Source organism: Aspergillus eucalypticola (genome assembly GCF_003184535.1).
Source record: "Aspergillus eucalypticola CBS 122712 chromosome Unknown BO83scaffold_2, whole genome shotgun sequence".
Taxonomy (NCBI): domain Eukaryota; kingdom Fungi; phylum Ascomycota; class Eurotiomycetes; order Eurotiales; family Aspergillaceae; genus Aspergillus; species Aspergillus eucalypticola.
The window spans coordinates 1511316-1527729 of NW_020290276.1; the positions used below are offsets into that span (position 1 = coordinate 1511316).

The 16414-nt window shown below is 50.5% G+C and overlaps 9 protein-coding genes across 9 annotated transcripts; 5 read left to right on the forward strand and 4 right to left on the reverse strand.

Moving 5' to 3' along the window:
- Window positions 1–599: 599 nt before the first annotated feature.
- On the forward strand, window positions 600–2073 carry BO83DRAFT_450081 (uncharacterized protein; the record flags this gene model as incomplete). The annotated part of the gene is made up of 6 exons (XM_025536783.1): window positions 600–885; window positions 942–1046; window positions 1106–1330; window positions 1383–1525; window positions 1579–1646; window positions 1706–2073. Exons 1-6 carry the CDS (start codon window positions 706–708, stop codon window positions 2071–2073), a joined length of 1089 nt encoding a protein of 362 aa, XP_025392989.1. The 5' UTR covers window positions 600–705.
- Window positions 2074–2279: 206 nt separating this feature from the next.
- BO83DRAFT_395404 (amidase) lies at window positions 2280–3930 on the reverse strand (the record flags this gene model as incomplete). Its single annotated transcript, XM_025533077.1, has 6 exons — window positions 2280–2644; window positions 2695–2757; window positions 2873–2978; window positions 3055–3200; window positions 3226–3737; window positions 3788–3930. 6 exons carry the CDS (start codon window positions 3928–3930, stop codon window positions 2280–2282), a joined length of 1335 nt encoding a protein of 444 aa, XP_025392990.1.
- Window positions 3931–5341: 1411 nt separating this feature from the next.
- Window positions 5342–6645, forward strand: BO83DRAFT_374768 (Hsp20/alpha crystallin family protein). Its single transcript, XM_025530279.1, has one exon. It carries the CDS (start codon window positions 5458–5460, stop codon window positions 6460–6462), a length of 1005 nt encoding a protein of 334 aa, XP_025392991.1. The 5' UTR covers window positions 5342–5457; the 3' UTR covers window positions 6463–6645.
- A 716-nt stretch (window positions 6646–7361) lies between these two features.
- Window positions 7362–8287, forward strand: BO83DRAFT_374770 (DUF4267 domain-containing protein). Its single transcript, XM_025530280.1, has one exon. It carries the CDS (start codon window positions 7618–7620, stop codon window positions 8035–8037), a length of 420 nt encoding a protein of 139 aa, XP_025392992.1. The 5' UTR covers window positions 7362–7617; the 3' UTR covers window positions 8038–8287.
- A 35-nt stretch (window positions 8288–8322) lies between these two features.
- On the reverse strand, window positions 8323–10143 carry BO83DRAFT_423077 (putative MFS transporter; the record flags this gene model as incomplete). The annotated part of the gene is made up of 5 exons (XM_025535077.1): window positions 8323–8537; window positions 8598–8702; window positions 8758–9461; window positions 9522–9923; window positions 9977–10143. The coding sequence occupies 5 exons, from the start codon at window positions 10141–10143 to the stop codon at window positions 8323–8325; spliced, it is 1593 nt and encodes a 530-aa protein (XP_025392993.1).
- Window positions 10144–11005: 862 nt separating this feature from the next.
- BO83DRAFT_450111 (uncharacterized protein) lies at window positions 11006–12440 on the reverse strand (the record flags this gene model as incomplete). Its single annotated transcript, XM_025536784.1, has 1 exon — window positions 11006–12440. The coding sequence occupies one exon, from the start codon at window positions 12438–12440 to the stop codon at window positions 11064–11066; it is 1377 nt and encodes a 458-aa protein (XP_025392994.1). The 3' UTR covers window positions 11006–11063.
- Window positions 12441–13158: 718 nt separating this feature from the next.
- Window positions 13159–13734, forward strand: BO83DRAFT_450113 (uncharacterized protein; the record flags this gene model as incomplete). The annotated part of the gene is made up of 1 exon (XM_025536785.1): window positions 13159–13734. One exon carries the CDS (start codon window positions 13159–13161, stop codon window positions 13630–13632), a length of 474 nt encoding a protein of 157 aa, XP_025392995.1. The 3' UTR covers window positions 13633–13734.
- Window positions 13735–13738: 4 nt separating this feature from the next.
- Window positions 13739–14986, reverse strand: BO83DRAFT_450115 (uncharacterized protein; the record flags this gene model as incomplete). Its single annotated transcript, XM_025536786.1, has 1 exon — window positions 13739–14986. The coding sequence occupies one exon, from the start codon at window positions 14984–14986 to the stop codon at window positions 13739–13741; it is 1248 nt and encodes a 415-aa protein (XP_025392996.1).
- Window positions 14987–15700: 714 nt separating this feature from the next.
- Window positions 15701–16316, forward strand: BO83DRAFT_384859 (uncharacterized protein; the record flags this gene model as incomplete). The annotated part of the gene is made up of 2 exons (XM_025532597.1): window positions 15701–16132; window positions 16212–16316. 2 exons carry the CDS (start codon window positions 15701–15703, stop codon window positions 16314–16316), a joined length of 537 nt encoding a protein of 178 aa, XP_025392997.1.
- Between the last annotated feature and the right edge of the window lie 98 nt (window positions 16317–16414).

Sequence of the window (16414 nt, forward strand, 5' to 3'; positions counted from 1 at the left end):
GACCATCTGCAACTGTCATTTGAGCGAAACAACATTCTCAGCAAACAATGGACGAGGACATCGAACTAAAGCAGGGCGACCCCGCCGTTTAGATTGAATGACATGGGTTTTCGACGCCAGTAAATGGGACTAACGGCACGGAAGGCATTTAGGGTGCATTAGCAGCATCTCCGGGCTCGGACCATCGGAGAATCCACCACTGATCCCCCACAGCATAAATTGCGCCTAGAATGACTCCGTCCGTTGCGACACAATAATTAGCTAGCTTCAGCGGAGCAATCTCGCGGGAAAATCTACACTCGCCAGGACAATTACGAGGGCTGGATCAGAGATGACAGCCAGGCTCCTTGGTCACAGTCGTAAGGTTTGGAAGTGCTAGGCATGTCAACAGTGGCAATAAAACGTAATTTCAAGTAGAAGGTCTTGCCGCAACATCGAACACAGGGGTGATGGTATGATCGATTGTTGGTGCCTGACTCCGGGGGGATTAGTGTTGAACCGGCGACATGAGGTCTCGTCCACCTCGTTTACACGCAGACGAGCACGACAGGGATCATGAACCCGGTAGCCAAGGATACTCCAATTACTGCGCCAATAAACAGATATCCTCTTCTCGAAATTTCACTTTCGCTATAATCCGCTCTGTCATCCGACTCCGTCTCTAACCTATCGACTGTTCGATTATGTCCTTCCATCACCGTGATCATGGCTGAGACCGAAGCTCCCTTCGAGACACTCTCAAATGACAATCATGGACCACTTATAACTCTCGTATCTATTGCACTTCTGATTGTCGCAATTATCTTTGTGGCAGCAAAGCTATGCTCGGTGCTCTACTTCAAACAGCGTCGGTCTGCTGTCCATACACCCGTATGGTTAGCTCTGGTAGGTGGTTAACGGCCCAAGGAGCACAGAATCCTCTAACCAGTCATTGTACTTAGGCGCTACTGATTGTCGAGGTGGCAGTGATACAAAAAGGAGTTGATAGTGGAATAGGCCGACATATTGACAGTCTGAGTGACACAGCCATCCAGACAGCTAGCAAGGTTAGTTCTTTCCATAGCATCTCCAACGAGGAGTCACCAAGCAGGAATTTGTGATATAGTACCTCTATGCTGCGCAGCTACTCCACGTCCTTGTCCTCTCATTATCCGAAATTTCTACCACGCTGCTCGTCTGGAAATTGACTCCCCACCGCGGTATCTGCCAAACTTGTCGCATCACTGTCGGCCTTGTAGCAGCCTGGACCGTTTTCGCCATCTTTGGGATTGCATTCCAATGCGAGATGCCTGACCCGTGGCTCTACAGCTCCTCTCACTGTGCTGGGAAGGTATGCATATTACAGAAAACTTAGGGATGTGCGTTTTCTGACTGTTCATAAGGGCTCGATACTCTACCCTATTTCGATAATACACATAATCACAGAACTTGCCATCGTGGTCATCCCATTCTTGATGATGCGCAATGTCCAATTGACACGCACAACAAGGGTGAAGATTCTAGCTGCTTTCTCGGCACGCATAATGTACATTGTCTGTCCAATCTCTAGAAAGGATAAGCCACTGACCAACGGTACAGTGTACTAGCACTGGCCATTGCACACCTCGCCCTTCTACCCTCATACCTTCTTTCAACCGATATAACATGTTAGTACTATTAGAGTCATCTCCACTCACTCTTACTGAATTTTTTTTCGCGAACCTAGGGACCATCGTTAACCCCACAATCTGCCAGCAAGCCATGACTTGCTCAACTGTCACCATCGTCTGCCTACCCACGCTGTACCATATTTTTGCGGGTTTGCATTCCGGCCTAATCACCACCAGACTGCCCGATGAGGTCGAGCTGAAACATACTCATCCATACGGACAAGATTCTACACTTGGAAGTCATGGAAGTAAAGGGAAAGGGCCCACAGAATTGGCGACGATTGACTCGGTCGTGTCCGTAAAGAGGAAGTCGACCATCAGAAGGTCGAGCTTCAGTGATAGCACGAAGCGTTTGACTGATGGAGAGAAGGGGGGCGGAGTGTTAATGACGGTTGACATTACAGTGGAGGTAGAGGATCGATAGCTCTCATGGCCCTTTATAATATCCCTATGCCAATAGTACCGTGATATCATACAATATTTGGGAATGCTTTACTCTTCAAGTTCTACCAAAAAGCCGCTTTTCTATCGTCTCAATACGACCCTCGATAAGTTGAAAAGATGACCAATCCAGAACAGCACATAAGAAAGGTCAGACGTACAAGACGGGATTGGTCTCAATACTTCCCATTAGAGCAGTAAAGGGGGGACTTTCCAATCACCCACAACCTGTTTCCACAACTGCATGAATGCCAGGATCTGTGCTTCACCACCCGCACTGTTTATCAGCATTAGCCCCTGAGGCTGGCCCAGCCCACCAGGACCTTCCAAGCGATCAAGTGGAACCATGGCAGTGGGATAACCCGCAAGAGCCGCCACTGCACAAATTGCACAATCACCTGGCCCAATTATCAGGTTAATATGATTTTCCTGCAGTGTCGCATCGATGCCGTCGGGACCGGCCAAGTGTTGAGCGTAGGCCTTGGCTGCCGTAGCTTTCTCTTCTGTCAATGTTGATTTGAGGGTCTCCTCGAGGTCATTTTGATCTGTATGTGCTACAAAATATGAGTATTCGGGCTTTTAAAGATGTGGTGAAATCACTTACGCTGCGGCATGGCAGAAGATGCATGTTCTCCGTTGTATTGGATCAATCCGGAACTGATGTGACCTTGGGGTCTACTAGGGGCGAGCAATACTCTTCAAAAAGCCTTGGAAATGCATGAACTGTAATATTCGTGAGCCATCATCGACAACCATTCGGGGGGGGGGCGCGATAAACGTACATGCAACAGTATAGTTTACGCTTTTGCCTTCAAAGCGAAGGCCCTCCATTGTCGGCAAATCTACGGGGTAGACAACCCGGCCTCCTCGGAGAGTTATTTGCGCTCTCTTGCCCATTCGTACCCATCAAGCTATCAGGCATCAGGTATGGCCCGCCTGAACCGTAGAGTAAAAGGGGACTCACAATTTGACTTTCCACATATTTGTCCTGGCTCTTTTGGAATCCAAACGCATCCCATACAATTGGATCGACAAATCCGACCGAGACGTCGCTCCACTTTGCAGACACCAAGCGCGTGCCATTGAGCAGTGGCATCAACAGACCCAGGTCTTCGGGGACACTTGGCCATAGCACCCAACTTATCAAAGTCTTTGCTTAAGCGAAAAATTCCGTCCATTGGGACACTCCCGCGAGTGGCAATGATAGAGTACAATCCCGCCCGATTTGCCGGCATGCAGACTGAACCCGAAGTTTCCGTCCCCAGCGATAACGGCGCACAGCCGGCTGAAACACCCACTGCAGACCCGGACGAGGAGCCTCCCGGTCCAGAGCGACCGATGAACAGGTCGTCCGATCGAAAACCACCCTTGATATAAGCGGACCGAGTTTGTCCATTTACTGCTGACCAACCGGCGGTCATGCACGTCGCCTTCAGGCCGCAGAATTCCGTTAGACTGGCTTTGACGAAAATGATCACGCCGTGGTCTAGGAGTATATCTATGATGCATGCGTTCTTCCGTCCATATGTGTCTTTGAACGCAGCGGCGCCGACCGTGGTAGGTAAACCTAGGGACTCGGACGTGATGATCGCATATTTTATGATAATCGGAATTCCATGAAGTGGACTGCGGGTCTTGCCCTGAGATCTTTCATCGTCGCGGGCTGCTGCTTGAGCAAGAGCAGCTTCGGCATTGACGAATGCAGGTTCAAGCCAGCTCTATTGTGCCGGTCGATTTGAGCGAGGTAGGCCTTGACGATATCCACACTAGTAGTGTCGCCCCAATACAGCAATTGGCTAAGCTGCGTTGCCGTTGCAGTTAGGACGTTCCATTCATCCATGCCCTCTGTGGCTTTTATCCGATCGCCCTGGTGTCGTTGGAGGACAATATAATTGATAGAACCAACAATATCTCACCACCTGAATCTGGCTGCGAGAAATGTGATTATCATAACCTATACTGATAGGCAGCAGGTTCATGTGAGTTGGTTATCTCTCTGGCATCATCGGCACATCCACTTTGGGCGAAGTGCTTACTCGCACGTCATGCAAGATAGCGTATTAGTACTACTCAATGACTGAAGAATCCTAGCTTATCCTCCCTCTCACCCTAATGGATACAGTCGTAGGCGTAAATATGGAAATTGGTTGGGGACAGTATAAATTGCCAGGGTTGATATGGTGTCCATACCAAGGGAAAAATTGTAGCCTATTGGATGACTATAGTTTCGTAATTTGCTTCAATCAATGAGGACTGTCATCCTCAAAAGGATCACTACTTACCCACATACCTTATCGGTATTGAGGGTCAGAGACATCGTATACGACGTTCTCAATACCAGGCCCACCCTGCTCGATTTGCAGTGTAGCCAACACATCTTACTTTTGCCGACAGCGTTAATAAGTAATAATTGAAGCGTAAATCGCTGGTCACAATTTCTGAGCCGGTCGCTCAATGGGTCAAACTGGCTTGCTCTTACTTACAGTGTTTGTAACTAACAGGCCATATCGAAAGTATGTCCTGACACCAGAGCGCATAGCTGTTCTGCAAAATATGACGATGCAAAGATGACTGACCGGCAGCTCGGGACCTGAACAGCCCGAACAGAACCACCGACAAGGCTGAAGGCCCCATCAGCCATGGCAGGGTTGGGGTGTAGCCTAGTCCGCCGACCAGTCGGAGAGGAACCACCCGAAGAGAGTGGTCTCGACGGCGCCACGTTGAAAACCGCAGCGTCAGATGCTTGACTTAGCATAAAACACCTGTGTAGCTCATGACTCATGGGGCAAAAAGCAAGGTCTGGTCCAATGGAGCCATGATGAGCTTCAATCCTTTGCACATGAAGCGCCACCGGCAGAGACAGCGAGGCTCAGACTGCGGGGATAAGGCTGTGGCTGTGGCTATGGCGCAGCAATTTACCATCGGACTTAGAGCTCCGGCAGCTTAACTGGGCAACTAGCTCCGCAAGACCGAAAAATGACTCATCAGCACATACCCCATCGGGTTAGTAGAGGTGACGTATTGGGAAAAGCCCGAAGGGCATTAGGATATCCGAGTCGGCATATGCTAATCTCCGAACTGTGGCGACGCCAATCGAGGAAGTAGGATTACGACGACTATCAAAGTCTGTGGCGTAGATCATGTAGACTAGCTATCATGGATGCCTGAAACAGGATTTATATAAAGGCGGACAGCTTACCTTGACATCGTTCCCTTCATCACTACAATCATTCCAATCCCTCATTCTATACCCTCTCATCATTACCTTCTCCTCCTCTTTACACAATCCGACACTCCAGTTTTAGCTAAAACCTCATAATATCATCATACAAACCCAAACCACAACAAGCACCACACAAGAATCAACATGGCCAACATCCGTGATCTCAATCAACTCCCTCCCTACTGGGAAGTCGTCGCCAGCATGGAAGAACCAAGCTTTGCTCACCCCTTCTTCGCCGGTCACAACCACAACCACATGCCACATGGCGAACACTTTGCTGGTGCTGCAGACTTTGATCTGCCCCATCGCGGCCGCCATGGCCCTCACCACCGCCGCCACCGCCGCGGAGAGCCTGTGACTGAAGACGAAGAACCTACCCAGACCGAGACTGCCGAAGATGACGAACCCTCCTCTTCCTCCTCCGACGAGGAAGACCATGACGAACCCCGGAAATGCAAGCGTCACGGTCGCCACGGTGGTTTCCACGCCAAAGGCGGCAAGGGCCGTCATGGACCTGGTCGCCACGGGCGCGGTCCATGGGGAAAATTCGACCACCCCCCTCATCCCGGAGCATTTGGAGCTTGGGGAGCTGATTTTCAGGGACCCCACGGTGGATTTGGCCCCCATGGCGGTTTCAGCCATGGGCCGCATGGTCGGTTTGGACCCTACGGGGGTCGACACATGCGCGGTGGCTTCAAGCATGGTGGTCGCGGCGGACCGCACCGTGGCTTTGGCCCATTTGGATTCAAGGAGTTCGGCCACCATCGTCACGGCAAGCATCACAAGCGCGGCGACTTTTTCCACCCCGAGGTGGATGTATTCGACACTACCGAGGCCTTTCTAGTGCATGTTTCGCTGCCCGGAGCGAAGAAGGAAGCGGTGGAAGTAAAGTGGGACCCGAAGAAGTTCGAGCTGAATGTCAGCGGAACGATTGAGCGCCCTGGCGATGAGGAATTGCTGAAGACATTGGCGTTGGATGAACGTCGCGTGGGGACTTTCGATCGCCAGGTGCGGTTGGGCAGTGTGTTCCAGCCCGTGGAGGTGCTTGTCGAAGGCATCACGGCTGAGATGGAAAACGGAGTGTTGAACATCAAGTTGCCCAAGGTGGAAACGGACGTGGTGATGGTGACGCGTGTGGATGTGCAGTGAAGACTTTCTCTTTCTTTCTGGAAGACACAATCGTATTTCTTCCATGATGGAGTGATATGACTTAAGGCGTTGAAATGTTTGTTGTTAGTATTGTTATCAAGATTGATGGTTATTTGCTTGAGTACTGTACTTAATGAAATGAAAATGGGATCTCTGATCCCCAGATCTCCAACATGATGAAAATCTTCACAGTAGATGCCCGGTAATTTAATAGTTAGTGAAATAGTACGAACGAGTACTAAGTACTTTGTAACAACCAGCCAAAATGGGAAAGATGGTCACTTGGGCACGTGATGTTTGCCTCGGCTCTCCAATCTCCTTCCGGATTTGGATATCCCGCATACGGGTTATACCAAAGTAGCAGTAGTGGTAGTAACTTCACCATCGAGGGATCCTAGCATTCAATTGTACAGTAACTAATCATGAATGAGTACAGATACTGTGCTTATCAGTAGCTGTACTGTAAAGCTCGATATATATACTGTTGCTAGTAGTGTTGGCTCCTAGAGGGAGGGGGTTCTCAACCTTACTAGTAGTACTCGTGACAGTAGTGCTGGTTGGAGCTTGGTAATATAGCAGCGTCTACGGTTTTCGCTCATCATTAGCTTCACTGATGTTGAAATAATACTATGTTGAAGGGGGTATTGTTCTTCATGCCTGAGGCTTACAGGCAGGAGAGCGGGATGCGCCGCCGATTCCCACCAATCACAACTCTATAATGGTTACGGAAATCAGCACTAATCCTAACTGGGATTGGTTCTGTCAGCTGGCAGGCTGCTTTGTGTTCCCAGTCCAGTGCACTTACCCTACTAAGTACTACTGTCTAGGTCTCACCAGCTCCAACATGGTGAGGAAAGTCTTTCTCTTTCTTTTCCCCATCTCCTCCGGGGTCAAGCATTCACCAGTGACGGTCAGCTGTGCTCTGAATTAACCCTCATAGTCCACGGTTGGAGTGTTGTGCCTACCACGGAGATTAAACGCTCACTTCCCGGCGCGAAGGTGGGTCACCAAGTGTCATTCCAGCCACAATATTCCTCTTTCCCCTCGGCCAAATCAATCTCTCCGCAGTGGAAACAAACTGACCCGCTCGATGAGCGTTTTAGACTCCGAGAAATATACCCATTGATCGTGACCTTTTCCAAACCGGCAATCGACATGACCACCTTCAGTCCTCTCCCGGCCTACATCCTGGGTAGCTTAACCCTCGCCCTGGGCTGCCATGCGCTGGCTCGCCCTGGCCCCGAGTATCCGCGTTTCGGCTTACCCTTCGAACCCGCCGCTTCTTCCGCTTCGACCCATGGCAACAAACGCACCCCTCCACCCGGCGCAGTTTCTCCCCTCATGTACATCAAGGGCATTCGCGAGACGAGCTACGGTCTGACACTGCTTGCCCTGCAGTACTACGGTCAGGAAACTGCCGTTACCATATTTGCCGGCGTCTGCGCGCTGGTTGGACTTGCCGATGGATTCGTTGTCTGGGCGAACGGGGGCGAGGCGCTCAAGACCAAGGCCTTTGGACACTGGATTACATGTGTGGGATTTGGGGCGTGGGCCTGGTGGAGGGCTTGTGCGTAGAAAGACTGGGATCTGTCCACAGATTGGCCTGACCCATAATGCTCGTGGAATAGGCTGAGCTCCAAACGTAGCAAGGGATTTTCTGGCTGTTTAAGTAACGTATAGCGTCCATTAGAAAATTGTTTTGATTATGATGGTCACAGACTATAGGGTAGAATATGATAGTATAATGTTCAGGGAAGAATGGTCGAAGCAAACACATGATTGAAGGCGCTACAACTGCTTCATCCGTCTGGAAGCAAAGAAAGGCCATATTCACTCCTCAAATTTCTCCAACTTGGCACCTTACTCTCCCACCTCCCGATCATCCTTCCAGAACACAAATTGAACAAAGGGCCACTTCATCGATGCCATGCGAATATGCCGTCCCCACAAATACAACGGGATGAAGAACAGCAGACAGCCCCCCGAGATGCCCGCCATGGCGCCAAAGGCGGCCGCATAGCCAGATTCGGCGATCCAGGGGTTAGTGTAGAAGGATAGCAGGAACCCAAAGCAAGCTTATTGAGCTGTCAGTGATATGATTACCTCAACATAGAGAAAAGAAGGATGGGTCCTACATTTGAAAGCCAGCTGAGTGACGGCGACTTCACCAGCCACCGGTCGGTAAGCGTCAACACAATACACGAACGAGACATTTGTCCCTTGACTGATGGCAAATGATACTGTGTAATTGCATTAGCAAGGGTTAATGTCATAGAGGCGACGGGGGTGATATACATAAACCAAGACCAATCGTTGGCACAATCCAGTGCCAGGCGCGATCGATGCCAAAGCCATACAGCAGCAGCGCCAATGGAGCGGCGATCACACTAGGAATAATAGCGGGCAGACGCATTTCCGGCTCTCGAATACCACCATTGCGCTTGGTGAGATAGTCGGCCACCCAGTCAGAAAAGGGCCCTCCCGCAAAGGTACCGAAGAAACAGCCCAGCATGCCCGCAATGAAGCATAACCCACTCTGCCAGGCAGCAAACCCATACGTTTCGCTAAAGGCAGTGGCAAAGTTTGATGTGACCGCCACGAGGAAGCCGATTGTCACGGACATGACGATGGTCGCCCAGAAGATCGGAGGCAGCAGAATGAGACCGAAAGGTCGGATGAACATCCGCCACAGGGATTCGTCTGTGTATGTCTGACCGGACCAAAAGCGCAGACTCTGCAGATAGCTCTGTCTGCGTGAAAGTCTCTCTTCTCCCCGGGACTCAACATGCTCGGCATGCTTCTGCGTGTTGTAAAGATCATCCGCATTGTCTGTTCGACGAAACGCGGTCTCCGGGAAGAAGAAGACAACCACAATCCACAGAGCACCGACAAGTCCGCAGCCGACCCAGTATATCACACGCCAGGAGTGATTGATCGTCACCAGGCCAGAAACGATAATACCAAAGGAGACACCCGCGCTCAAGGCGGAGTTATAGATTCTAGTGAGCGGAGGAGAATCAGTTTCAGAGCTTGCATATTGATTTACATCGTTCACTTACGCCATGCCATAACCGCGCTGGTGGAGATAGAAGACGTCGGCAATGGTGACCGGGGCCAGACACTCTCCTGCCCCTGCACCGACACCCAGGATGGTACGGGTGGTAAGCTCACCGGCATAGGTTTTTGCCAACCCGGCTCCCAGAATCATGAAGAAGTAGAGTAGGTATGCTGATATGTAGATAGGCCGCCGACCATACTTATTGAGGAGTGGAACCCAGATCAAGTTGGAGACGCCCTGCAGCAGCGCACTGTTGTTGAAGAAGTAGGCTGCGCGAGACACACTGGAGTTGAAATCTGCCGCGACATCCACCATGGCGACGGTCGGACCGGCGGACATGAAGTTGCACATCACCATGGCCAGAGAGACAAGAATGGCAATGTAGATCTTGTACGAGGTAGACCTAGCGGAAGATATCAGCGACGAACTATGTGCTAGGGAGAGCATTGTACATACCATTGTAGTGGATCGTTTGGGTCATCCGACGGAGTAGGGACCAGAATAACCTCGTTGGTTTCATGATGGCGCAGGCGAACATGGCCCAACGAACGATGAGGATGGCTATCCTCATCCATAATCTTCTGCATCGTCCCAACCGAGGACTTAGGGTCTCCGATCGCCATGAAGTGATGTCGTCTCCTCACAATAGTCGGGTGAGTAATGTAGTGGGTGGGGATACTGAGGAGATCCTCCTGGCCAAGCTCCTTATAAGCTGCGGGCTGGGCCCCTCACTTGGCTCGTGGCTCGTGCAGATGTCAGAGGCCAAATGATCGACGTGGACTGTCAAGGGATGTGGAGTCAAAATCCGGGGTAAGAAGAATAGGGTTGTGGGGGAGATCTCGGGTGCGGCCAGTTCATTTCGGTTTGCAATGTCACCTCCCCCTTTCTGTCCGCATTGAAAAAGAGGAGGGCAATCCGGTAACTACTTATGACCCTGGTAGCTGTTCAGACCCCAGAATGAGTGGCCTTTCAGCACGGTGTCGATCTTCTTCCGGCTTCTGAGTCCCACGCACCAGGGAGCGACCTGTATGGGATCGGCTGCCCACGACGGCAACGATGTGTCGGCCAGATAAGATTCAAATCGTCTATTATCACAGCTTGCGTAGTATGGTTTCGTGGCTACTTTCACATGAAGTCTATTAGTACGGCTGGAGGTTTGGGAAACCAACGCCACTGCAATCTAGCCCAATCCTGCGGCTTGCTTGGACGTCGGGCCGAGCTACAGCTCCGGCTTACGATGAAAGAAAACTCAAGTAATAGATAGGTAACATATCACAAGACACAGGGGGACTGCCTCTGAAACTAAAGGTCTATTCTCGTCCAGCCCGCACCGGGCATCTGCAGACGTTATCACACGTTTTCACTTTAGAACTCAACTTCATTGGATAACCAAGACTGACATCCTTGGTAAAGTTATGACTATTCACCACTAGCTACATCTTCCATCAATTGTGATAACCGTCAAACCTTTTGATCACAAAATGTGGTCTGTCGTGCCTACCCCCAAAGCACACTAACCATCAGTCGGAGCCCAGTAACCTTCCTAATACGATTGCAGACTCCCACCACCAGGGAGGGTTGTGTTTGCGGACTTGATCCACGCATTTGCAGAGGAGGATGCATTGTAATAGATACTGTATCCCTGACTCGCAATGTTGCTGTTAGTGGTATCGGCATTGGTGAAGTTCTGGAGGTAGACATTCTTCGTCAGCGTCCAGGTGGACGTCTTGTCGAGTGCCACTGCCAAGTATGCAGTCCCTCGGCCGGTGGAGGCCGTTCCCGTCCAGCTCGAATATTCAGCCAGGCTCCAAGAGATGGAACTGCCGTTGTAGGCCACGATGTCGCCGCTCAGTGTGGACTCAGTGACCGTCACTGTAGCTTGCGCAGGCTGGATGCTCGAATTCTCTTCCCAGCCGACGAAGTGATCGAAGGATTGAGTGATCTGGGAGGCGTTGGCAATCACGAGAATACCCGAAGTGGTATTCAGCTCGGTCGCATGCAGCGTGGCTGATGCAATCAGATTCCCAAACCATAGCGCTGCCATATCCTCTCCCAGTGTAGTGAGTCGAGAGTTCGAGAATGACAGGGATGCCCCGCTGCTGCGCGTAGAGGACGAGAACATGACCGTCCCTGCCAAAAGGCCAGCGGTGAAATCGACGTTTTCGAAGACAGAGCTTTGCGCTCCGTCAGAGAACAGGCTCGGTCCATTCTCGGACTTTCCAACAACATCTTTGCCATAGCTGTCACCAAGAGTGTAGAAGATGGCGCTGCCAACCCCGGCTGTGTGAGCGATGGCATCGGTGACATAGATGTACCCACCGGGGCTGTCACCCGAGAAGGAGGATGAGCGTTTCCCGCCTGAATAGTGTCGCAGATTGGAGGCATAGACGGTCCCGTTGCCGGCGGCATAGAGACCGTGGGACACCGGACCAGAACTGTACAGGTCGGTGTTGCTCACGTACACGGTGGTCCCCGTCCCATAGGCATAAATGTTGGCCGCACCATTGTGGACGGTGATGTTGCTGTGGTCAATGTAGGCTGTCGAGGCGTTGGCTACATTGATGGCCGCATTGACCCCAAAGAAACTGGCCTGATTGAGCCAGGTTGAGTAGCCTTTCTTGATGACATCAGTATACGACACATTAACTGCCGATCCTTCTGTCACGACGAGGACACTGGTATCGTTCGCATCCACCGTCAAGGTTTGGTGGTCAATTTCGCCATCCTCGTCGCTATAGTAGTAGGGGCCTGTGATATTGTACAGAAGGTATTGTGGCCCGCCATTGTCCGTGGTATAGTCGGCTTCCAAGGTATTATCGGTTGCGTCGGCAGCCAGATCGGCGTAGTCGCTGGGATCCAAAACGGTGATTGTGGCTAAGGCCAGCGGCAGAAAGGCCAACAGAAGTCGAATAGATGCCATTATGCAGGAAATTGGAAGAAGACAACACGACGATCACAAATGACTCAAATTGGAGCTGCCCTTCAAGGTACATCGAGTGTACCTACAGGCCTATTTATCTAACCCGCCGTCCAAACTGGAAGGTCCGTGAAGCTGTCGCCCACGTCACCATCCTTGGTAATTGCTCAGGAAGTGTGGAGCCGTTTATGGCATCGTGATGGATTAGTCCTCTGCGGGAGCTGTAACTTCCCCAACCCTATCAATGAGCACTCCAGTGGGGGACAATTAATCTGTCGGATTGTCTCTAATGCTTTGGCGGGGTTTACAACAAAAACATAGAGTACCATGGAAGCTACACGTGGACAAACAACTTGTGCTCCTCACAGTTCTTGTTAATGTCGATCGGGAGCATCTTGTGGAGCCGAATAAGGTTATCAATCCGACCTCTGACGGTATACGCAATCTCTCCTCTGCCAAGACAGGACGGAACATCTCCAATTGGCTTGAGTGTGCTGCATATATTACTATGCATGAACAGACGGCAATTTGATACCACAAATCTGGTCACAGAGTGAGGATTGGGAGACTGAGATTGTCGCCGGTGGTCGTACCACTAGGACCGATCACGAGGTGAGAATACCATTTCCTCCGACGCAAAACAGGCCGGGGCTCTGTGGCGAAATAACTCATATATCTGACTGTTCTGGTATAGGCAACCCAAGCCTTCTACATCAACGTTATGAGCCCCACAGCCGGGTTGATAATCGCAGAAAACAATGAAAGTCCCGTATCCATTTCTGGCCGACACTGTCCGGTTGAGAAATGGTCCGATATTGTCTGGCTTAATCATGCAGCTATGGCCAAGTCAACCGGCAGCCCTGTGAACAAACTGAAATACGTCGTCCGGACACACATTGTCAATAGTGACACATTGAATATCCTGCAAGCTGTGTGCGGTGGCCCATGTCCCTCGTGGCCCGGTACGACTTTTGACATATACCAGAAGAAGAAAGGTGGGGTACTGATCAATCAGAATGGATTGGCTTTGCTGGGGACACCAAATGGTGGAGGGGCTGCTTGGCTTCTCATAGATCATAAGCAGCAGTTGAGCAGGAAAACGCCAGTCTCGGTCATAGCTTGGACGACCTCAGGATTAGATGCACATGAGAATGCGGAGCCTTGGTACCACATGATGTTCCAATTCAGTACGTGATTATATACAAAGCTAGTTAGACATTTGAGCCGCACACAGATATAAAGAGGTGCCTGCGAGGTTGATAAAGTGCAATCTGATATTATCTAATGGTTGATCAAGTCTCTTATTTTGATACCATACCCTTTCGTTTCTTGTCCTCCATCTGCATCCGCGCATGTAGAAAAACCGAAATCCGGTAATCGATTTCGAATCCACAGTCAGCGGGAGAACAGCCCTCAGGAACTGATGACCCGTCAGGAGCCGGAATAGGACCACGGTGTCTTCCACGGGGATATTTAGCTGCGTATAGTCCCAAACAGTAACAACGCCAGAGGTCCCAGATTGGCATACCTAGTTCCCGCCAAGGACGGGAGTCCTGAAGTTGGCAGACTTGATGCCTAGCGGGATGGGTACTTGTCCGAAGCTGGCAGACTCGGAAGGTAGTGGCCATTCGGTTACGGTGGATTGATGTAACCCCCTGGCCCCAAATATCCATACGGGAAGTCTCCTCAGCGTCAGCAATTTTGGGGGGAGATGGAGGGGCCGAAGTGTCAAATTCATGCCTCAATTGCCGTGCATTAGGCAGCTGAGATATAAGTTGTATCTCGAAATGGTGCTTCTCGTTGTAAAATCTAGTCGCCATACCCTTTGTAGTGTGGAGGGTAGGACAGACTCCGTCCAAAGCCTCCAGGCATTCCGGTATCGTACGGACTTCTTCTCCAAGCACAACGGGTACTTGATCCCACTTCATCTGTTCGAACCGCCAGTCCTCGAGATCACATTGAGGCCAGTTAAATCGCCGCCCAGCGATAGAGAGGTCGGAATACAGTTGCAGGTGCCACAGCGCACGATAGACTCGATACTCTTCGATCCACGATGAAGGGCCAGCCTCACGCGGCTGATATGGCTCAGTGCCTTCTTCTTTGTCCTCCACCCAACACCGTGGCTGAACCATTCGAACACGATGAAGAAACGTTGTCAAACAGGCACACGCAAGCCTTTGGATATTGGCCGCAATACCCACCAGCTCCTTGAGCTTGGCTCGGGAGATTGAAGGACAGGAGACCATCAACGACGAAGAGTGATCCTGATCCATGAACTCAGCAAGACTGACATTTGCCATGGAAAGTTGGCGAAGCTTTAGAACCATCCGAAACAGTGAATGCAATTCATAGCGCATAACAGGGTTCTGCTGAAGGATCAATTCCACCAGGCCTACAGCTTCAATATCCGCCTTGGTGTCTGAGTCATCACTGAAAAGCTCCTTTAACTGTGGAGAGACTTCCAAAAGACTTTCAAAGCCAACCCAGTCCGCTGCATATGAATTGATAATGGATAGAAGCTCATAGGGAATTTTGTTAAGGGCGTCCATTATTGCGATGAGGAAATGGTCTCAACTCAGTGAGGACTAAATTAATCGGAGGAAGTATGTTTGTGTTTCGGCAACTTAAGAGGGACATTCACTTGGTTGACTCTTGAACGCGAGTCCCTGTCCTTCTCTTCGTACTCGTTTTGTTCATTCCCCCGTCGTGCTAGCTCAGCGCTCAAAGTCCAACTTTTGGCTATTGCCGGGGTAGATTTTTCTCCCCTGCTTTACTCCCTTAGGGTGCGGGGCCATCCGATATGCGGTCCAAGGGTCCGACGTGCCACTATTGGAAGACTAAATGACCCGCCGTTGTAAAATACACTACAGACCATTGACCCAAAACATCACCAGTCCTCAAGTCCACACTAAGTGGCCGAAATATCCTCCCAATCCTACATTTCATTGAGACCTTGAGTTAGAAGTAGGTGGAGAACCAATTAGCAACTTCTCTAGCTCAATGAATCTTAGCAAGCTTCTCGGGCCCTTTTCGCCCTTGTAGTTCCTTCCATTTACGTTCGGTCGGTATATGGCCGAGTTCTCTAGCAAGACTACGATGGCCCTGCGAGTCTCTGACAGGGCCATGTTTCATCCCCCCTTATTTGCACCTTTCGTAATCTTCCACTTCTTATATGAGAGCCTCTCTGTCTTTCTGTCACAGTATAATCACAGGATCTTGCTCTGTTATCGCTGTCGCACCGTTTCATTCCTAAATATTCAATCATGCTCCTCGCCCTCTCAACTTCAACTGCTTTGCGCTCTACGAGAGCATCCGCATGGACATCAGCACCGCCGCAGTCGTCCTCAACAACTGCCTGTAGGCACTCAATTGTCAACACGATCACTTTCTTCAGTCATGCTCCGATGAGCTTCTCATATGGCGTCAAAAACACTGCTGCATGCGCTGATCGCTGTGCGGAATTAGTTCAGTGCCAAGCATGGCTGTACTCTACTTCTGGACAAGAATGTCATTTGTATCGCGACCAACCTGTCTTCCACTCGTCGAACCCACTCTTCGTCTCTGGATTCTGTGTGGTAGAAAAAGAAGGAGCAGAAGCAGAAGAAGCACGTGAGACAAAGAAGTCTGTCTTCCCTCATACCAGCATCTATCCTTCATCTTCTCCTACTCCATCTTCAGTTCGGCTCTCATCCGTGGTATGATATTTCTTGCTCTTCTATATCGTGTGCCTGGACCTTTAGACTAATTTTACTGACCGAACTAAAATTACCGCAGCATACTCTACATCAATATACGAACTTCGAAAGTGACGCTACTACTACACCATTGGCGGCTCAAGCCTCTCATGTACACCGTCGCCACGCCCACCACAACCACTAATCGTTGTCCCCAGAAGCGATACCTTATTAGTAGGTCTAGGAGAGGTTTTATTCAGTGGATAATTCCCACTGGGGCCTTCTTATCATAACATCGGCTTC